The 22,725-nt window shown below is 44.4% G+C and overlaps 1 protein-coding gene across 1 annotated transcript; it reads right to left on the minus strand.

The window, feature by feature from the left end:
* Positions 1-318: 318 nt before the first annotated feature.
* On the minus strand, positions 319-22,668 carry ACO2 (aconitase 2). Its single transcript, XM_027680124.1, has 18 exons — positions 22,556-22,668; positions 16,714-16,856; positions 15,382-15,640; positions 13,164-13,256; positions 11,044-11,202; positions 10,693-10,843; positions 9,299-9,403; positions 8,956-9,047; positions 8,568-8,673; positions 7,350-7,507; positions 6,218-6,291; positions 5,430-5,541; positions 5,105-5,227; positions 4,746-4,901; positions 2,607-2,798; positions 1,654-1,786; positions 1,224-1,345; positions 319-822 (listed from the first exon to the last, which is right to left on the minus strand). The coding sequence occupies exons 1-18, from the start codon at positions 22,589-22,591 to the stop codon at positions 679-681; spliced, it is 2,358 nt and encodes a 785-aa protein (XP_027535925.1). The 5' UTR covers positions 22,592-22,668; the 3' UTR covers positions 319-678.
* Positions 22,669-22,725: the final 57 nt, after the last annotated feature.

Consider the following 22,725-nt stretch of genomic DNA (forward strand, 5'->3'; position numbering starts at 1 on the left):
TTGAGGAAACTGATTTAGTGCCCAGTGCTGGGAGGGCAGATACATCAGGTGCTCTTGCAAGTTTGTCATTGCTGCAGTAGTGGTACTGATTTGCAATGCACAGGAATGTAGTGGGGAAGGTGGTGATGGCCACGAGTGTGCAAGACAGCTGTGAGGGCTCTTTTTTTTTTACCAGATGGAGTTACTGTTTGTTGTGGTTTGGTTTTTTGTTGGTTTTTTTTTTTCCCTCCATATAGCCATAATTTACAAGAAATTCTTTCCCACCCCTCACAGCAGCAGTGACAGGGATGAGGATGATGAATACAATAACACATAGCAGAAGAGATGGTCACATTCTTTATTTTCATTTTAAGTCTTTAGCCATCAGTAAAGTGAATGGGCAGAAAACAACCAACTGAGCAGACAAACCCACCCTAGCTGGTTATTTCCAAAGATAAATAACTGCGGGACAACTGAAACTGAGCCAAAATAGAAAAAGGGAGCTGGGGAATTTAAAAGATGAAAGTAAGCCTAGCTGCACTCCCTTGTCATAGTGTCAGTGAAGAGGAAGTACCATAACAAAAAGGAAGCTATGGTTACATTTGATCAGACATTTATTCCAACAGTAGGCATGGAATTGCACTTTCATGAAAATGCCAAAGCTGAATCGAGTCCAGTGCACTGGGGCATTGTGCGCACTTAGCTTGATTTCTGCTGCAGCTCCTTCATTCTGTTCAGGGCACTGCCAGCCTGAAACCACTCGATCTGCGACTCATTGAAGGTGTGGTTCAGCATGATTGTTTCTTGGCTCCCATTGGGATGTTTGATGATGCATTTCAGAGGCTAAAGGAAGAAGACAGTTTTTATTTACCCCCCTCTCTTTCAAGGGAGCAAGTTATCTGAAGTTTCTCACAGGAAAATTCCTACATGTTTTTAAAGGGCTGAAAAGGGAAAATTGTGGCTCATGGTAGATCTTAACATAAAAAGTGAGTGTAGGGAACACTCATGCTTAAGCCAACAAGTCCAGGAATTCATAGTATCATACAAGGGTATCTCATCACTACTCAGAACAACAGTCTGATTCTGACCTGCCCTGTAGCCTCCCAGGCCACTGTGTCTTGCCTGGCTGGGAGGTTGCACTGCCCACCAGTGCCAGTGCTGCCTCACAAGCACACAGCTCACCACTGTTCCCATCAGTGGCACATCCCTGCCCCTAAGTGCATGACAAGACACTGGACAGTTACCTTTCCAGGTGCAAAGTCTTTCAGCCCCACAATGCTTAGCTTGTCCACAGGATGGATCTTGTTGTAGTCTGCTGGATCAGCAAAAGTGAGAGGCAACAGACCTTGCTTCTTCAGGTTGGTTTCTGCAGAGAACAAACCGCCAACCACTCTTGTCACACCCCACTGCAGGGAAGCAGGATTACCTTCTGGCTGCCCAATGCTTCTCAGAGTAGCATTCCAGCAAAATTATCTTTGTAGCAAGATCAGCATATCCTCTGTTTGTGGCATATCTAACTAGACATGTAACAGGACTCCTGACAGGAGGGACCCTGCCATCTGTCAGCAGGTAAGGTTCATGCCTGTAGGTGTTGAGCCCTAGGACAAGGTAAACTGCTTCCACTCAAACCAAACACATCCTGTTTACACACACCACAGGGGAAGTGTGACTCACCGTGGATCCTGGCAAAGCTCTTGGTGATGATGACCCTGCCTCCCAAGTGACGTGGCTCCAATGCTGCATGCTCCCGGCTTGATCCTTCACCATAGTTTTCATCCCCAATAACTGCCCATTTGACACCCATTTTCTGTGACAAAAGGCACAGATTTACATTTTTGTTGCCACACAAATGAGGAATTAACAATAAATATCCACCTACACATCTAATTGGAGCATTACACTGACATTGCTGTGCTATGACACCTTCTCCCAGAAGGCTCCCTTCAGTTCTAAGAAAGGAGAGAAATAAAGGAATTAAGTGCTTCACAGTAGTTAGGCACTGCCATCCGAGGAGGATTGCCCTTGGGATCCAGAGCAAATCCTTTCTTTCCTTTTCCTGCCACCTCTCCTTCCATGGTGCTGTGCCAGACCAACATTCGCACCAGCCAAGATCTCTGTTCTACTTCTGGAAGGAATATGGAAAATTTTAACTTCTCTCTATGGGAAGAGCCAATCTGAGACAACTGCCAAGTTGTCCAGAGGGTAAAAGGACATTTCTTGAGATTCAAAGCCAGATGTTAAAGAATAAAGGGGATAAGATTATGACTTGTTTAAACATTAGACTAGTCACAGGTGAAACATTCCAGGAGGCAAGATTTAGTTACAGCCTAATAACACCCATGCCTTGTGAGGTGTGCAGAGCCTAAAGGAGTTCTTCCTCTTTTGTTCATGATTTCTGGTCACCTCAGAGTCATGGGATCCTCCTCCCTCCTCCCCCTATCAGGTAGGGACTGAATCTCCTGCAGGAACTGCAATCATCAGAGTAAGTACCAAGAAAAAGCCTCAGTGCTAAGGGAATTCACAGCTGCTGTTACTTGAGAGCAGGAGGGAGAGATCCTCATTCTTGGCACACACTGCCCAAAGTGTAAACATCCTCTTAAAATAGATGTGTCAGGGGAACGTCTCACCTTGTAGTAACGGGCTGTGTCTGGGACTGGGCCAAACTCCTGGGTTAATGCATTCCTCACAGAGTTGGCTTTTCCATTTTCAATGTTGATGGCACCAATGAGCAGGTTGTTGGAGATGTTGTCCAGGTGGCCACGGAATTTAAGCCACGGTCCAGCTGCAGAAATATGGTCAGTGGTGCATTTCCCTTTTACCTAAAGGGTAGTACAAGAGAAGAACATCTTGGGATGGAGCAGCGTACTTGACCCTTCCTCAACACTTTTAATTGTGAAGCATTAATTGGGGGGAGTGGTCGACACTCCAGAGGGCTGTGCAGCCCTTCAGAAGGACCTCAAAAGGTCAGAGAAGTGAGCAGAGAAGAACTGTCTGAAGTTCAATAAAGGCAAATGCAGGGTTCTGCACCTGGGGCAAGAATAATCCCATGCACCAGCATAGGCTGGGGGCCAACCTGCTGGGAAGCAGCTCTGCTGAGGATCCTAGGACAAAAAGTTATCCCCAAGCCTGCAGTGTGCCCCTGTGGCAGCAGTATCCTGGGGTGCACTAGGAAGAGCACTGCCAGGAGGTCAAGGGAGGTGATCCTGCCCCTCCACTCAGCCTAGTGAGGCCACATCTGGAGTGCTGTGTCCAGTTCTGGGCTCCTCAGTACAAGTGACATAGAACTCCTGGAGTGGGTCCAATGGAGGGCAACAGAGATGATTAAGGGACCGGAGCATCTCCTGTTCAGGCTCGAGAAGAGACAACTGAGGGGGACCTCATCCATGTCCATAAGTATCTGAAGGGAGGGTGTCCAGAGGATGGAGCCAGGCTCTTCTCACTGGTGCGAAGCAATAGGACAAGAGGCAGTGGGCAGAAACTAGAAACTAGTGCACAGGAAGTTCCACTTGAACCTGAGGAAGAACTTCTTTGCTGTGCAGGTGACCATGCACTGGAACAGATTGCCCAGAGAGGTTCTGGAGTCTCTGTCATTGGAGATAGTCAAGAACTGTCTGGACACAATCCTGTGCAATATGTTCTAGGATGGCCCTGCATAAGCAGGGAGGTTGGACAGATGTGGTCCCATCCAATCTTACCCACTCTGTGATCATCACCTCTCTTTTTAAAGGCACAAACCCAAGACAAGCACATCTATTAAAGAATCAAGGCACTCTGAGGCAGAAAACAGCGGTCATTCTGCCTGTGTCGGGTAGGAAGAACAGCCCTGTTCCAAAGGATAAATTACAAAAATTAGCTTAGCCATGACATCTCCTGCCATGTCCTCACTTCACTCAGCAGCAGGTTGTTCAGGTACAAAAAGCAACTAAGCTCTTCCTCCTACAGCTCAGCCTCCCTGTTGGGGGACTTCAGCAAGATGCCAAGTGTTATCCTCTAAGTTTCCAAACTGCACATAAGCCTTCTCAGCTTGTAAGAACAGAATTCCCAACCAGAGATAATGGCCTTCCAATTGGTAAGTCTCAAAGTGCTTGCAAAGGAGTTGCCTTGTCCAAAACTTAAGCACAGCTCAGTATGGCCCTTGGGAGTACCTACAACTCTGCCAAATCAGTGTTCCCAAAGGTCAGTTCCTAAGGGATTGCATTTCAGAACCCATCACTGTATTAACTGAAGTTTTCATCCTCTTAACTCACCTCAGGCAGAGAGGAGAAACCCGTCTCCATTAAAAGACCAAATTGCAATGTTTTATTATGAAGTAATTTCTATGAAGTGGGAAGACAACACGCATACCAATGGACGAAAAGTTCCCAATGACGCCATTTCAGACAAAATACATCTTAGAACAGTCAGTTATTAAAGATGCTAATTAAAGAACCCATCCACCTTTCTGCTGCAGGTTATAACTGGGACAAATTCTGCAGACTGCATGCTATGGACAGGATCGTATTACATGCTATAACAAGCTTCATTTTTCATGGTATTAGCTAACCACCAGCCCAAAGGAGAGGAGTCTTAGTTATAACAGAAAGAAGTATCAAAAGGAAACACCTGAAAGGAAGGAAGACCCTTGGTTCACTTTCCATAACAATGTGATTGTAGGGGAGGGAATCAGAGACAGCTCAAAGGCACATCCAAAGCTTTTAGCAGCTTCTGTGCAAACCTCTGTTCGAGCAGACCTGTCACAGCTGGCATCCCCCCACTTGGCTCCTGACCTTGATGAGGATCAGCATGTCTTCTAGATCCTTGCCATCCCACTTATCAAAGGGCTCAAGAAGCTGGAGGCGCTGGCTGGTGGGGCTCACATCCACGTGCTGCCCACTGCCATCCTTGGGAGGGTACTGATAGGTGTCCTGGCCTGGGTCAAACTCCTTCCAAAGAAGAAAGGAAAATCATCAGCCTCAGCCATCCCCAACAGCACATAAGAGAACAAGTCAATACAGGCAACTGCCCCCATTCTAGCTGTAACACCGCACATCAAGGAAGAGGTCAGTGCATGAAAGTTCTCTCAGTACATATAAAATGCTGCTACTGTCAGGCCTTTCCTCCCTCCACCTCCAGACCGAGCAGTTACCAGTTTGGGCAGCTCATCTGCATCAGGTGCCTCTAGTTTAAACTTCTTCCCATCTGCTCCTGTCAGGTAATCTGTCTCAGGGTTAAATTTTAGAGTGCCAGCAATGGACAGGGCTGTGACAATCTGAAAGAAAAAGTGACAAATTTAAAGGTGTATTCTAGGTGATTCTACCTCCATCTCTTCATTTGAAAGTCCTAAGCCTAATAGTCTCAAAGCCAGCAGCCAAGCTACTAATCAAGCCACACTGGGCCTCTCCTGTAGGCACAGGAATTGATTCCCAAGGCACCCTACCTATTCCATGGCCCCTCCTCTGGCTGTTTCTTACCTCTGGAGAGGTCACAAATGCATGAGTCTCTGGATTGGCATCATTGCGACCCGTGAAATTCCGGTTGTAGGACGTAACTATTGTGTTTTTCTCTCCTTTCTTGATGTCCTTCCTGTGAAAGAAGCAAACATGCTCATCAGATCTAAATGGGATACTGCTTCTAGATGTCTCACTGCTAAAATCCCCCAGCCTGCTTTTGGCAGCACTACCTTTTAGGAACATGAACTGGTGCCTGGACGTGTTTTCTTCCTTAAGCAAAGATTCAAAACAAAGGACAGTGCAAACCCAAGTCACTGATTCTTGGAGTAGTTTTCATAGCACTGTTGAACTGTCTAAACAACCAACTAAGTACATTGCCTTTTGATAGCCCACCATCAGCAGTGACAAAGCCACATGAGAATGTGTTTCCCATCCCTTCTATTGGGAATTTTTCTTCCGGCTACTGCAATGAGTGAAGTTGGACCAATTTATTTTTCCTGTTTTAAAAGGACCATACAACCTCTAGTCCACCCTCTCACAGACAACAAATCTCTCTTCTCATTTTTTGCCTACTATAAAAGGCCTCCAGAATGTGTGTCCATTCTGCAGCTTCATTCACTTAAAGGCTCAATATAAATCTGCAGTCTTTCTTTTCTCCTCCTCCTCCAGTGCATATCAGACAGCTATGGACAGTGGGTTTTTAAACATTTCATTCCCAGTGTGTTGTATTTACAGTCACATTTGGCTTCACAGAGCACTTTAAGAGCTAAAAGACACAAAGCTAGAGTGAGGTCCGTCTTTCACTTTACCTGTCCCACTGGCCAATGCACGGCCCACAAGCGTTGGCAAGAACCAGCCCTCCAACTTCTCGCAGGATTTTCGCCTGGGGGCAGAAAACAACTTTGTTACTGGTAGAAAATCTGGAATAAGTTTCTGGGATTGCTCTTTCAGGGGAAGCAGACACTAACAAAAAGCACCAAGCGTGAAAAAATTCTCCTCGTTTGTTTTGAGTCACTTTTATAAATATATGGGGTTTGACCTCAGTAAGGCTGTAAGTTAACAGTAGGGAAGAGCATAGGATGACTTGCTACGATGTTCCCATTCTCTATCTGCTTCAACTTGAGCAATCCAGCTACTTGCAGATATTTGACTGAAGGGCAGTGTCTGGTCTGATTAATATCCTACAGACTTCCTGTCTATGTAAGGACAGAACTGGCCACAGTGCAGGCAAGTGTGTGTGCCTGCTCAGTCCACTCAGCAAATGACTCAGTTAAGGGGGGAGCTGTTAAAGAAAGGCATGACTGTGGACTTGGTTGGAGGAGGCATTAAGTATTGGCTGGGCATATCCACATGTGAAGACTTGGTCCCCATGCTGTGACAGCATCTAACATTTACTAAATAGTAAAATAATTAAAACATCATTTTCTCCCAGAAAAGGGAAGAAAGTAGGTAATGGTTCCTCTACAGAAACATTCCTTTCAAATCAAATATGAGTTTTGCCATAAGTTTTGTCTAAATTGGGAATCACCCTCCAACAAAAGAGCTTGCTCACTTCCTAAACTGTTCTTAAATGAGAAAACTGGATTGTGGGCCTTTGTCAGCCATGGCCATCTACAGAATCCCAGGAGCATGAGGCATCCCTTGCTGTGCATACTATTATCTCCTCAGGGCCTCAGTTCCTGATAACTGTCTTAGCTCTGTTCAGTTTTCCAACCCTGTTATGCTCAGGTAGTAAAGATATCAGGTCAAAACACTGTCAAGGTGATGGCAGGACCCACAGGCACAGTAGCACAAGGCTAGTCACTACATCAGTAATTGTACCTCCAGCAATAAGTGAAGACAAAGTTTGAGAGGTTTCCATTATCACCCCCCGACCCTTGAGTACTGTCTTGAAGAATTTAACCCTTACTGTTTGAAAGTGTAAAGAGTAGCCATACTCACATAACCATCTCTTTCAATGGTGGCACGGATCTGCTCTGAACCTGGTGTGATTGTGAACTTTGATTTGCACTTCAATCCATGCGCTAGTGCCTGTTTTGCCACGGCTGCAGAGCGTCCCATGTCCTCATAGCTGGAGTTGGTGCAGCTGCCGATCAAGCCTGTGGTGTTTGACAGAACAGGGAGGTGGTTACTGTAGCCCTGGCACTAGGAAGCTTTTCCCTGACCTGTCTCTCTGCAGAAAAAACAAGGGACAACCACCTTTTCTGCTGACAAGGTATCTGAAAGGGTTTCAGGTACTAACACTGCCAAGCCACCCAGTAATATACTGTGGTCACAAGCGATCCCTTGTCCAGCTTTGGAGGCTGCACAGTCAAACACACTACCTTGTCACTATTCTGTTTTTTTTTTACAAGATCTGAGTGTCACTTACTTGCACTTTGGTTATGCAAATTACCAGAGAGAGGTATTGTTCCACAAAGATAGAAAAGATTTCAAAGCAAGATGGCAAGAAATGGAGGAAATGATGACAAGCAAGCATGCTTTGTTACAGTATGAATACCCCATGAGGACATACTGTACAATCCTGACAGGTGCTAACCAGCCAAATATAAATTCTCTTTCAGTTACAGCTGCTGTAACTGTATCCCATTTGTAACGCTGTTGAATAATACATTTCCCACCTGGGATGTGGCTTTACAATGTATTTCCATTCTTTTCATTCCCCTAATGAGCAAAAGTTGAGAAGCCAACCTGCAGGTTACCATCCCAAAAGTGAGTATTCCAAGTGAATTTCCAAGCCTGCTCTTTAGGACAGAAAGCACTAACTTTACTATGTCCTGAGAGCTCAACAGCCAACAGCTGGGAGGGCTGCCAATCATGCTCCTGACAGATCTCTGCAACAGACAAATCCATGGCGCAGACTTTTAACTGAAGTGCTCTTCAACAGGTATCATTCCTGTCAACCCAAACATTCAAAAGTTTTGAAAATGGAAAGAAACCTGGTCTGCTTCTTGAGATTAAAATCTCTCCTACTATCCCTGATCTCATCCTAAACAACTGGCCCAGGCAGTCACTAGTCTTCCCAGCAAATATGGCCATGAAGAGATGACACTGCACCGAAGTCAAAGGACATACAGCAGCAATGAAAAGACTGGATCCCAAGACAGCAACATTTATGCCACAAGTATGAAGGCAGAAGAAAGAGCAAATGCTACCCACCAACTCTGATATCAACAGGCCAGCCCTCCTTTTCTGCCACAGCACCAATATCTGACACAGGGTGCGCCAGGTCTGGTGTGAAAGGTCCATTGATATGTGGTTTCAGCTTTAAGAAACAGTGACAAAGTCAGAAATTAGAGCAGCAAAGAATAACCCCAAAACACAGCAGCAAATCAATTCCTTTCATATCTCTATCTGGAAGCTGTTTAAATAGGATTCTCCTACATGAACACTGGAGCAAAGCTGTCAGTGAAGCAGACCTGAGTGTATTTTACATGTTCTAGTACAGTGCCAGGGGTATTGCATCTAACTCCCAGCTTGGTCCTCATTCACACAAAGCAGAGTCATGTCACAACATCCAAGATGGCAAGAAGAAAGAAGGCCTTACCTCACTGAGGTTGATTTCTATCACCTGGTCATACTGACAACCAGAATCTGGTACCAAGTGTTGCTTGAATTCGTCTGCAAGTGCAGCTATATCTGGAATAACAAAGAAGGGGGATCTGAAAAGTGCAGCAAATATGAGAGAAAAGAAAAAGCTAAACACAGGGGGTCCACCATATACTTCCCCAGCCACTTTATCTACAGGCTCTCTACTTGTAGCAGATGACCTACAGGACCACATGAGGTCAGAAATCACATCAGACACCACTATAGGAAGATACTGCTCCCAGAACACACCTTCACTTGAACCCATACTTCTACCCACTTCAACCTCCAACCCCTCTTACCAGCTCGCCCAGTCTTGCCCAAGTATTTCTTCATGCGTGCATTGTACGGGAAGATCGATGTGGTAGCTCCAATTTCAGCCCCCATGTTACAGATTGTTGCCATTCCTAGAGAAGTGGGAGAAGCGACCATGGGGTCAGTAAGAAAGTCCAAGGCCATCCAATTGTCCAAAAGTCAGTACGTGGAAAAGACAGCAAAGCCAAGAGGGATCACAGCATTTCCCACACAAATCCACAGCTGAGAGGACACGCTGGCAACGTAACGGCTGGCTCAGCCCTAAGATTCTGATTGATACAGTGCCTGCAACCAGACTTTTCTGCAAGGAAGGAGCTGAAAGTCATACTGATTCTTGCAGATACTGGAAGGGATGACAGGGAACCCCCATCTGCACTGAGCACCAAATACATTTACAGCAGTGAGCAGTGTCTCTGTTACCTGCAATGGGTGTCCTGTCCCTCCCTACCATTTAATTTATCTTTACTGGAGGAGCCAGACATTTCTGAGAAATGTAATGGGTCGAATAAAATGCTTCCAGTGACAGAACACAGTAAAATAACCCCAAATATTTGCTCACTGCACTGGGATCACCCATGCCTTTCAAGGACACAGCAATGAAACTGTAGAAGCTGCTGCTTTATAACTAACAAGCTAGGAATAGATACCAAAGGTCAAGGTCCTCTGATTTCACAGAAGAAAAATCCCTAATTGCTCTCAGTTTGTAAAACCAAATATTCCAAGTTGTAGCCAAGTCAGGCAAATTAAGAGGAGAAGTCCAGCTTGAAGGCTGTGCTTCAAGCCGAAGGAAGGGACATTTCTTGTAATTTGATCTTAGCTAGCACATTACAGAGAACTGCAATTTTTGCTGGTTCAGATTCAGCACCCAAGACCCACAATTAGCTAGTATATGACTGCATGTTATAAACTGCTTCTTTCTGGTCTATCCTCTGCCCACCTCCCTTTTCTAGAACGCTTTCTGTTTAGCAGCTGTCACATATATACGCCCTTTAACCTCTTTCTTTTTTCTATTCACAGCATATTTTAGGCTGAAATGAAAATGTCATCCTTTATCTCTGGCATCTCCATCTTCTTAAGTATATACTGGAATACCTCCACCCTTACTCTTATCCTGATGTACCATCTTACAGGATTCTTCACAATTAACTATCCCATGTTGTTAAAGTCACAAGAAGATTTAATGGAGAGAAGTCACTTTTTCACTGAGAGGGAGTGCTGTTGTGTTACACCATGCTCACCCAACTCTCCCAGTTAGCAGTGTATGAATCACTGGGCCAGGCTAAGGGAGAACATTTAGTCCTTCTTGCCTGATTCCCTTCCCAGCCTCCAACACTCAGCTCCAACAACACTCCTCTCAGGTAAGAGATTTGTGTTGTCTTACCTGTACAAGAGATTGAATCCACACCCGGCCCATGGTATTCAATGATGGCACCTGTTCCACCCTTGACAGTGAGGATGCCAGCCACTTTCAGGATCACATCTTTAGGAGAAGTCCAACCTGAGAGCTTGCCAGTCAGTTTTACACCAATAACCTGAGCAACATTAATGGGGGAAAAAAAAAATACTGATGTCACTTCCTTTCGGAAAGGTAACAGTATATAGTTCTCCTGTGGGGTATATTCCTTTCAGATTGCAATGGTATATGGTGCCTTATATATACAGTGGTTGAATATCAATGTTCCTTACACATCTCACCCTTCACATCAAAGATTGGTATTCTTTGTGCTCCTACCTTTGGGCATTTGAGCTCCCAAGGGATTCCTGCCATGACATCCACGGCATCAGCTCCGCCCACACCAATGCAGATTCCTCCCAAGCCACCTCCGTTTGGGGTGTGTGAATCTGTGCCAATCAGCATAACCCCAGGGTAGGAGTAGTTCTCCAGAATGATCTGGAAATAAAAATGGATTGTTTGCTTGCTTGTTTGTTGGGAAAGGAGGGGGAAGACAACCGGAAAGAAGACAAGAACAAGAGTTTAGATCAGTTTGTATTTGCAGATTTCAGTAGAAGTAAGTAATTGAATTTGGTTTGGATTGGAAATTCTCTTCTGTTTCAAACTCCTTGTGGAGAATGTAATGACAGCACAAGGTACCAAGTCAGCCTCAGGATTCTTGCTTGTCCCAGGATAATAAAAAAAATTAGAAAACAATCTCTTATTTTTTTCACTAGAAGAATACTTCCCTCCAGTTTAGGCTTTTGCTAAGGTGCCACCTTAGTTAGCCTTTGTTAAGGCTCAAAAGTCTATTCCATAGTCTCCACACCCTTAATAAACTGCTGAGCAAGTCAGCTCACTTATCCAATGCTAGGCTGGATATATAAAGATCTTCCATCATCTTTATGCTCCCATAGCAGTAGAATACCAATAGGCTCCTCCAGTTCATGATGCCAGGCAAAACCCAATCACACAGAAGAATCCCTCACCAAGAGGCTGCCCCTCCCTTATTGCTGTTAGTGATTCCGTGCAAGACTTTTCAACTACCGACAAACCCACAAAATGGTTATTTAATGAAAAAAAAAAAAAAGTTTTCTGTGGTAGCAACACAGTGGAGAACTCAAGCTGATGAACTTCTCATTGCATATGTGCCACACCAATACTAAGGACAGCCTCTCTGAGTACCACAGAACTCATAGTACATGCATCACAGAGGAGCTTGAACAGAACTAAGATGGTCCTTAATTAAAAAGACCATGGCTTTGCTTGTACAGCTTTCAGCTGCATTTGTTTGTAGCTCACATTAATACATTTGTGGGAGAAAGGTCACTTTCAAGGCCTCGCTTTGCCAGAGTTGGACTCTGAAGCTATCCAACATGACCAATTTTCTCCATCCAGAGAAAGTCAGCCACAAGAAAGCTGGTAGCCACTGCACGGAGCTATGTTGCCATGTGACAGATGTCACGAGTGGTTCCACAGCACAAATGACCTGAGATGTTCCCATAACCTTTTGAAGAGTTCACCTGTTGCATCACATTAAGCTAAGGTAACCTTAGTAACTCATTTTGTAGCTAAGAAAACATAGGAGAGAGTTCTTGACTCTTGTCACAAGTTGCCTGCTGACAGGATGCTTACCAGTCATCCATTCTCCTCTCCACTTTTGCTTCATTCTGCTCTTCCAACTTTTACTGCCTGAGACTCAGAGGAACAATGAAAAATCACTACTGGACCCACAAAGTAAATCAACCACAAGCAAGTTAGGGAAATCCTGACAGAGATGTTTGTTTTAAAAAAACAAAAAGCCTCATTAAGTGGTAAGTTATCATAGGACAGTCATACTCATTTTAGATCCAAGTGCAATAACAAGAGAATCTCAGACTTGGAAACTGTTTTGCATTTTATTCAAATTCACATAGCAACTGGTTATGTGTTGCCATTCTTGAGTACTTAAAAGTTAGGTGTCCTCATATACTCTCCTGGGTTTTATGGAAGCAAATGCATACATAATAACCCTAAAAAAAAAGTATGTTACCAGGGCTGCTCTCCTTAGCACTGAAAGCAATTCACATTAACCCTATGGAACCAGCTTGATGGCATCACCTTACTGTTCCAATTGTACAAAGAGGAGCCAGCCCACAAGCAGTTAAGGTATTTCAAGCTTCTGTGATTCACATGGCATGCTGTTGGCACTACCTAATCACACATCAGGTTACAGTTTGACCAAAATAACCTTTAAAAAAAACCCCACTGTTGTCAAGCTAAGAGAGACAGCAAGTAAGAAACCTTGCCTGCCTTGAGGAAAGCAAGTTGTTTCCCTCAGCTGGTGAAATTCTTTAGGGGTTTGCACTTAAGTTCTCTCTTCACCATAAAGTAAAAGAGCCACTGCATGTTCAAAGATTGCAAACACACACACACTTTACCTGGTGAATGATTCCCGACCCAGGTTTCCAGAATCCTACTCCGTACTTGGCACCAGCCGTTGCTAGAAAGTTGTAGACCTCCTGGTTTATGTCCTATTCACACAGGGAAACACAGAGCATTAGTAATACATTTTGTTCTTCCATACATCAAAAGCTCATTCAAACACACTCCCTTCCCTCACACGCCTGTCTGTAGTTTGCTCCACAGTTTTGCTGCAGCTGGAGGGAGGTGCACAACACTTTTAAAAGCAAAAGGAACTAAGATCGTTTGACACACAGTTGTTACAGGCCATTTAATTCCATCCCACCTGTAGCTCTACTAAAAGCATCTTTTTTAGTTTCTGATTCCGAACAGCAACAGCCAATAAGGAATACCCTGCCAAAAGGCATTTAAAAATGCTCTGCTCATTTTTTCTATCTCAGGGTGTTTTTTTTAACTTCTCTCCCTCACTTATTCTAGCCCCTACTTCCTTCTCTACCAGGTGTTCCTTTTCCTTTACAGATGCTTTGGAGACATTTCGAACCTCTTAGATAAGTACTTTGGCTTTACTTTTACAGATTAATAAATGGAACTGGAAGTTGCTTGCTACCAGGGGAGTTGGTGAGTGTCATTTCTTATTCTACCAAGTCCCCTGTTTAAGACTTACACAATGCTGCCTTTCTTGCTGCTCTATCACCATTATTGGTGGAGGTCACACCTTGAAAATTGCTTGTGAGAAAAACCATGGTTGCCAAGGAAGCATGACACTATTATGTCCCGATAGTTCTTGGCAGAGGAGTGACAGAGGAGATAAGATAAGCACTAGGAGGAGTTTCTTAAGGACTGTTCTCATGCATCTAAGCTTCAGAATAAAGGGAAAGGGGAAACAAGATAATGGAAGAATTGTCTCAGCACACATTTGCCGAAGTTTCCCATGAGGCAGCAGCCGTTCTTTAAGCCTCATTTTCCACCGGGAGTCGGGTCACTTCACTCTGTTTGTGCATCCCTCCCCCAGTAAAGCACGCTGATGTGCCAGGAGCAAATCCAAACCACCCTCTGGCCTGCCAGCATTCATTGTGTGCCAACTGGCAGCAGCAGAACCCAGTCAGAAGGCAGCAGGACCTTTACTTGCTCTGCTCAGAGTGGATGGCTAAGGAGGGACACAGCTCAGGGCTGCAGCGAATATAATTGCACTATGGAGAACAAATGCAGGAATAGGAAAAAGGGGAAGACAGGAGGTGAATGGGAGAAAAGAAACTGTCTGATTTAGTAAGTCTCAAATTCTCAATGGCACAACTTAGGACTAAGAGAAGCAGAGCAAGAACTCCCCAAATTCACTCCAGAGTGGTATAAGTTGCCTTACTGTGGCCTAAAGGAGAAAGTCAGAAGCAGTTACTTCAACACCATGAGTTTTTGAGAATAGATATGGACTAAAATCTTAAAATGCAGGTGACCCCTGTTCACTGTTCGTAAATTCTGGTATCAATATGCAAGGTGCAATTCCTCCTGGCTCTGACAAAATTTCCTTGGCAGATGCATCATGGTATGTAGGACAGAGATGAATGTGTCTATATATTACAGAAGCCCCTTTGAGGATGAATAAGCAGTAAAACAGTGAGCGAGAAATTTAAAAAAGGCAGTGAATCACCATTTGGACGAACAAGACTTTGAAATTCCCAAATAAAAACCAACATCCTCAGTGCTTTTACACACACGAGCCCTGAAAGCCGCACATGCTTCAGTTATTGCTCTTCAGAGAATCACTAGCAAATGCTTTGGGAAAGTAACTAATTGCCTCCCCCTCACAGGATACACCAGTGCAATGCAGACACACATTCAGTAAGTTTTCCACACTGCCATACTGCAACACAGAGTAATCTGTCTTCCTTTTTTTCCCTTTGAAATAGATCTTTTCTCTTCCTTTAGCTGAAATATCTTCTCTCTCCAGAACACATACATGATCTGGGCTTCCATCATTAACAGCTTAAGACTAGCTTTTCCTACATTCATGGTCCTTTAAACCATGTAATGGATGAGTCTCAGCTGAGAAACTCCCAAAGATCCATTCACTCTGTTTATTTGGTGCATCTCACCTATCTACAGAGCTGACCACCACAGACAATCTGTTACCATATCTGACTCATGGCTGTCCTTCAGGGAAAAAAATTAACATAAGCTCTTCCTTCAACTGGAAGGAGGTTTTCAAGCAGACAGAAGTTAAGTTTCTGCAATAGTGACCTTAGCTCTTCGAAGATCCTTTTCACCACCTGACTGGGCTTCGATGAGGTGATCACAGTGGATTGTGGAAGGCACAGCCACTTTTGGCAGCCCACTGCTGATGAACTGTAGCATTGCCATCTGAGCTGTGGCATCCTGCATGGCCACACGGTCTGGCCGTAAGCGCAGATAGGTCTTGCCCCGCTCAATCTCCTGTTTTGCTGGGTCATCCAGGTGTCCATATACAATCTTCTCAGACAAGGTCAGGGGGCGGTCAAGCCTGGGGAGAATAATTTTAGTATCTGTATCTTGGGTACTTCAACATTTGCCCTTTTAAGCATGTAACAGAACACTTCCTTATACTGCTCAGACTGTTAAGACCTATTAACATACAGAAACCTGTATGCTCTTCTTACAGCACTAAGATATCAACTGGCACATGGCTAAATGGTTCAGTTCAGAAAGTTCAAAAGTATATCAATTTGTGTCATTTTATGCTTTCTTTTCTAATCTTCCTATACTGTAAAAGAAGCATTGACTCTGCTAATTTCTGGAGTTATACTTCAGGACTGCAATGTGGAGGTGATACAGAGGTCAGACTCAATTCACAAATACCAGATCCCACAGCAAGCAAGTACAACTAAGTGGAATTTTGTGACCTCAGACCTTTCATCCTGCAGCTGTATCAGTTGAGGAATCTATTTATGTCAGTAGTACGATCTTCTGGGAAGTAGCTAAGTCGAGACAACAACCTGAAATGAGAACTACCGCATTTAACAAAGGATGCAAAAACCAAAGGACATGTCACAAACCACTGCCACGGTAAGTGGAGCAGGAATGAACTTAGCAGGCACACAAGCCTCTATCAGCAGATTAAGGTCACTACGTTTACATATGCTACAAATTCCTAGCCCTCCCTTCCATGCTTAACAGCAGAACATAGGAGAACATTCACTGTTGAGAATATTCCCAGTGCACAGAAGCATTATCCTATGATGACCACTGCCCACATGCTGCTGCCCTAGAAAGGGGCAAGGGCCAATGAGAAGACTCTTCAACGAGGGCATTAAACAAAGAGGACAAAGTCCTTTCTAGAACCGCCTCTACATTGGCCTGGTTCTCTGCATGTTGCAATGCTTCATCATAACCTTCAACCCTTCCCACAGTGCCCCACCACTACGTGGAGACACTGCAACTCATGCTTCACTATATTTACAACTGCCACTGCTCAAAGCTGCTCTCCCTAGTAAACATTCCCTATGCCAGGGCCCCATGACTTTTTTCTCCTCTCCTGTCACTGCAGAGCTAAATTCAACACACTGACCCCTCCCTTCTTCCCTTCTCCACTCTTACCTCTTACGGACAATGTCGATGTTCTTCTCCAGCTTTTCATAATTTACGTATTCATTAGGTTCAAAGTGGCTCATGGCCACCTTGGCCCGCTGGCAAAGGGCAGGAGAAACATGGTAGCGTCGTATCCCACTATTCAAGGCATGCTGAAAAAAAGGAGAGTATTAGCACTGGAACCTTACAGAATTCCTGTAACATATCAATAAACCAAGTGTTTTTTCAGTTTTTGTTACTGGGATTTTGCAGGCTCAGGAACAGAAAAATTGCAAAGGTTTTTAAAGACACCTGATGAATATTTGATCATACAATACTGTGTATTATGTTAAACAGTGAGACACTAGGTTACCCAGAACAGGTAGCATTTACTACATTATTTTACATTTCTGTTTAAGGCATCAGATGCCTTATGCTTTCAAGAGAGAAATCTGCTTTCAGGCAATGCTGAAACAATTCTTAAACACCAGTTTGCTACACTCCTGACATATTAGAACCACGGTGGAGAAGAACCGACGTCATTTCCAAAGCAAGCTAACCCTAGGTTTGTATTTGCTCACTGGCATTGAGCTGACATTCATCGACTGGCAGGTCTGAGTAGACACCCCTCTGTTCCACCATCACATACTAAGTTTCCTAGGCAGGGTCCCTGCATACTGTTATAAAGTTTACTGTATTTCCACACAAGCTGAACTGTGTTTCAACCCTAGCTAGAGAGACTTGGATGTACAAGCCTGGCCTACAATGTAACACAGAGCAGGAGAGAGGCAAGATGTGGGGGGGGAAAAAAAAAAAAAATCGCATCAGCTTCACCAACCCAGCTGCACAGATCAAGGTGCTATTTACCTCACTCTCACAGCAGCACCCTCACCTTTCCACTGAGAAAAGCCTTGCACTTACCCTACAGGTGAGTTAACTGCACAACAGGTGAACTATACTGTGACCTGAACACATAAGCAGAAAATGCCATGAAAAAAAGCCCCAATTTCACTTGGCAGCCTCCACAGTGAGACAGTTTCCTGGAACGCAGGAGAAGGGCAGACTATGGTGAGGTACCCGACCTGAAAGAGACAGGTCAGTGCCCAGGGCTAAAAGCTCTCACGCAGCTTTGAAAACTGAGTCAGAGGGCAGCCTCCACAAAAACTTCCAAGGATTTGGCACATGCATTTCTTACATCCTTTGAAAGTCTCAGTCATCAGCATAAGAAGTCTGGAAACAGACTGCAGACAAGAGTTCAGAGTTCTTCCTCCTCCACAATTAAATGCTAATCTAAATCCCGTTTTTTCTGTTCATCCCCTACTCCAGCGTTACAAGGTTTTGATAAGTGCAGGTTAATAAACACAGTGGTATTGCACTAAACACCCCTTTTGTGTGCATGATTGTAAATCAGCAAATATTCTTTGTGCAGAACACAATCATCGTACCTACCACTGGTTTTGTGTAGTCAAAAATACCAGACAATTCTTTAGATCTGTTCAAGCATTTTAATGTTTCCTTGTCAATATTTTTTCCAATTTTCTTGTTAGCAACACTGAGAACATTGCCCGAAATAATCACAATCAATGAGATATCACCAATTTTTAGCCAAGTCTCCTGTTTTATTGTCCTTTCGATAACATTTGTTAGCATCTTTCACAATAAGAAGTTCAGGAAAGCTAGGTGAGATCACACCAGCCAACACACCAGCAGTAAGGGTGCCGTTTGCATTTTTACCAAATGACCCTAAGCCATTATACACAGCTTTTGGTAGGAGCAGTACAGACCTACAGCAGCTGCACACCACTTTCATGAAAGCATATCTGAAGAATGTGAACCTGGTGGTACAAAGAGGGCACTGCTCCTCCAGGAGCGCAAGGGAAACCCAGTCATCAAATTTCACTGTATTGCACTTTAAGCTTAGAGCTTCCAGAACTTGTCACAGGTGTCAAGACTTGAGACATTTTGTTCTGCCACCAGGAAAAAAAAAAACCCAACACCCAAACCAAATCAAACACCACCCAGCTTTTCATTGTTTAACATACCTACTAGGTAAAGCTGAACTTTACCTAGTAGCCATGTAACTTTTATGTTTGCTTTGTTCTGCCTTTTTTCCCCCCTAACTTAAGCATTTACCCAGCACAATCAATGCTGTGAAAATGTCTTTACCTCACAAGATATCCACTGTCTCGTGAAAGTCTCCAACTGCTGAAGTGGCTGGAAAAAACACTGAGGGATTTAACTACTTTTCATGGAAAAATAATTTCTTGCCCAGACCAGGAAACGTATTTTGGTTTAATGCAGTAATTTCTTCTTACTTCATCATACAGAAGAACAGATATGCAAATTAAAGTAATGGCAGCACCTTCATAACATCTTAGTCTTGCCTGGGACCAAAGCTGATTATAATAAAAATCTGAAGCAAGGTCTCCAAAAAGAGGTACAAAGGAAGTTTTCAAACAAAATTGAGGTAAAATCCTTTCAGTTGAACACACGTCTATGTATCTTTTTACTTCATGAAATAGCACGATGAAATGTAGTATTTATTCAAATACTAAATAAATACTCAGCTGGTACTCACAGAATTAGCACTACAAAGTAATGGACTTCTGCTTGACCACAACTGCAGGCTACCAGAAGCAGGAAGGGAGCGTGTTTAAGGTGAAGGATTCTGTCTGGACATGGAAATTGGCAAGAGAAGTCTGGAAAACCAAAGGTGTGTTTCTGTAATGGCCAGTAAGACTGGGGGAAAATCATCACCTAGGTCAATCAGTTTCAGGAGACTACAGAATCACTTTTGTCTACACAAGACTTTTAAAAGGCACCTATTAAAAAAGTGTTATCTTCATTTTACTGGGATGTAAATCTAATCCCATATCTCTACTCTGTTGGGAGTTAATTTGATTCAATATGGTTGTTCTCATGTTGACACCCAGTAAGCCTGAGGCTCCACCACCACCACCAAGTAACAGCATACACTGCCTGGTTCAAAAGTCTGATCTCTCCTCAGAAAGAATCCACAATGTATCACTCATCACACTTGTCTATTCTCCCTGCCTGGTTTTTTATCCATTGCATCCTCAGAAACAGAACTTGGCAGAACTTAATCTTGGCAGAACTGCAAGATAAGGGAAAAGTCACAAGCCTAACAGTTCCCAGCTTCATTCCCCCTCCCTCTCCCCAGAGTGAGAGGCAATGTAGTAATGCATTGGGGGGCTTCCATGGTGCTTTTTTACTGAGTAGTGAGAAGCACCTTGCAACCAACAGCCAAGAGAAGTAGGTAGCCAGTAATCTATACATTTTCCCTTTTATCCAGGAATTTCCAGGCTGACCAAACAGCTGCCAAGTGATCGCCTCTTACCTGGCATTGAATCCATTATCCCAGCATGAATGTCTGTGTTCAGATTTCAGTAAAAGAAATGGCAGTAATCATTACAGGGCTCCTAAGTCTACTGGTATTTTACCAGGTGAAAAGCTTCCTTAAAAGACACAAGAAAGCCCTATGAAATGGGTCGTTATTTTTGAAGTCTCTTTCAGGAAGCCAACATTTCTCTTTACAGATTTTAATCTAGCTATCTCACATGTAGCTCAATACAGTGAATGGTCCAGATGCAAAAGGAGTCTGAATTCAGAAACTAACTTGCACTTTTGCAGCCAATAAGGTAGACAAGTCCAGTAAGCAAAAGCTCATGTTCAAAAGAGTAGCAACCACATTACGTACACTCCTATCTGGGAAACTGGTCCTAGAAATCCCAGCTGAAACCCAAAATATCATTTTTTCTCATCCTCCCTGATCTGCGAACTCTGGCCAAGATTCCAACATTCACCATGATTCAGCCTAAAAAGAAAAGCAGAGTGGTATAATCAAATTGTAAATGCAGTCTAATTTTCTAGACCCACCTCCAAAGAACAACCAAAATTATGGTTCTGAAGACCAGTTTAGCCCAGGCCAACGCTGATTTTTGCCAGCATACACAAAGCTACTCGTACATAATTTCAGTACTTACCTATGATGCATTCAATAAACCACTGATATTTCAGGCAATTTAGAGTTTTACACTCCTCTCTTTAGTCAATCCTCAGCCAACGTGGCTCGAAAAATGGAATGCTACTAAAAGCATTACCTCAGGCAGGAGAAAGATCTTGACCCTTTCAGGCTATTAGAACTATACTTTAAATAGGACATTCACACCAAATCGGGCTAATTCCAATTTATTTCCCTCAGAGGGAAGCTTTCTATGCAGCTCCATTTCCAAAACAGTTTCAGGACAGGAGGTGGGTAGAACCAATGTTCATAACATGTGCCATGGTCAATGCTGGCACTATCACAGTGATTCATTAACTTCTAGGCAGCTACACAGGGGCAAAAAAAAAAATTGCCTCCTAAAGAGATCACCTAGAAGCATGTCCAATTACCATCACAGATTTAGTCCTTCACCAGGGGGGAAGAAAACATGCACCCTGAGCCTGGTAAGAGAAGACAATCTCCCAGAATACTAAATTCCTCATCCTGACTGTGCCAGCACAGCCTTTGTTTTACATTATACCACATTATTTTTAGCAAATGACTGCTCGTTCTCATGCAGTGTCACACCACAAAATGAGAACCAATTCATTACCCTAATAAAAGACTTGCCTTCATTTTATGACTAGTCATTTCTGTTCAAGGTACAAATTAGAAGCTATTTAACAATTAAGAACAAATATACCAAGTTATATTTAAAATGGTGCTATTCTGTGACTTTTTCTTAAATTAAAAAAAAAAGCTATACTTTCCTAAAACACCTACCTCTAAAGTAAGGAAGCAATAAAAAAACAGAATTAAGATTCACAAAGTACTTTCAGAATACTAAAAGCCAAACAAGCTCTTACTTTGGCTCCCTAAGAAAAGGGAACACACTGGCCAAGGTCACAAGTGGCAAACTGAGAAGTTACACTGCCTGCCCTTATCACATGCTCTACACTAAGGGGGGCAATCATATCCCTGTTAGCAGCCCTAAAAAAAACTACTGCACATGATATTTGCCTTCCAGGCTTTAAAATATTATGAAAACTTTATTATTGACTACACATTAAACACAGCAATCTCTCAAGGAAGGGAATCTCTGTGGCAAGTTCATATTACAGGCAAATGTGAGTTTTAGAGGTCATGACAGAGAAGACCTATGAGACACATTATTACCACCCTGGAAAATAAGAGCAGTTTATGTGCCCAGCCCATCTGCTTTTCCGGCCTTCCTAGGTCCCACTGATATAGAAACCCTGGTCTCTTGTCACCCAGAAGCCTCTGTTTGTATTAAAAATAGTATTTTTGAAGCCAAGTAGCCAAAAGATAGCTCACTCGAACAAGAAGTCACCTTGTGCTGCCCCACACTGATAAGGGGAAGCAAGTGAAGATGAAGAAAGAAAAATGCATGCCCCGGGAAAAGGCTTTTTATTTCACCGCTAGGCCCTGCGCCCACGGGTTCTCCGCCCCGCTGGGCCCGAGGCTCTGACCGCGGTCCCGGCCCAGCGCCGCGGGGTCTGTGCGAGCGAGGAGGCGGCGGCGGCGCCAAGGCCGCGTCCCCGTCGCTCCGGTCACCTTGCGCTCACCTTGACAGACGGCCAGGCCCAGCGACGGGAGACGCCCTGCCCCAGGGTCCGGGCAGCGGCCGCGCCGCCGCCACCGCAGCCTCCCCGCCATCGCCATGGAAACGGGGCGCGGGGCCGCGCAGGGGACACGCTGACCTACACGCGGAGACGGGGACGGCCCAGCACAGCCGGAGGCTGCGGGTGGCCGCACTCCCGGCCACCCAGCGTGCAGTGCCCTTGTCCCTGCCGCGGCACCCGCCGCCCGCCCCGCCAGGTGCCCTTCCCGCCCGGCGCCGCCGCTCACCCTGAGCCGAGCCGCCAGCACGCAGTACGGCGCCATTTTGTTCACTGACAAAGATGAAGTCGCGCCGCGATGGCGTCACGCGGCTCCTTTTACATCTCCGGCGCGCGCGCGGGGGCGGGATCGCAAGGGTCCTGGCAGGGGCACACTCGCCACAAGGAGGGGGTCCGGGG

The sequence above is a fragment of the Neopelma chrysocephalum genome, unplaced genomic scaffold (assembly GCF_003984885.1).
Source record: "Neopelma chrysocephalum unplaced genomic scaffold, ASM398488v2 Primary Assembly neopelma1_59, whole genome shotgun sequence".
In the NCBI taxonomy this organism is placed as follows: Eukaryota; Metazoa; Chordata; class Aves; order Passeriformes; family Pipridae; genus Neopelma; species Neopelma chrysocephalum.

What these genes read in the sequence shown, in the direction of transcription:
- ACO2 (XM_027680124.1), bottom strand. Translation starts at nt 22,591, where the DNA reads ATGGCGCCGTACTGCGTGCTGGCGGCTCGGCTCAGG. An exon ending in TGCATTGGCCAGTGGGACAG is followed by an intron (nt 5,542 to 6,217) that starts GTAAAGTGAAAG and finishes CTTCTTTCACAG; the next exon opens with GAAGGACATCAAGAAAGGAG. An exon ending in ACACAGCCCGTTACTACAAG is followed by an intron (nt 1,787 to 2,606) that starts GTGAGACGTTCC and finishes CTTTTGTCACAG; the next exon opens with AAAATGGGTGTCAAATGGGC.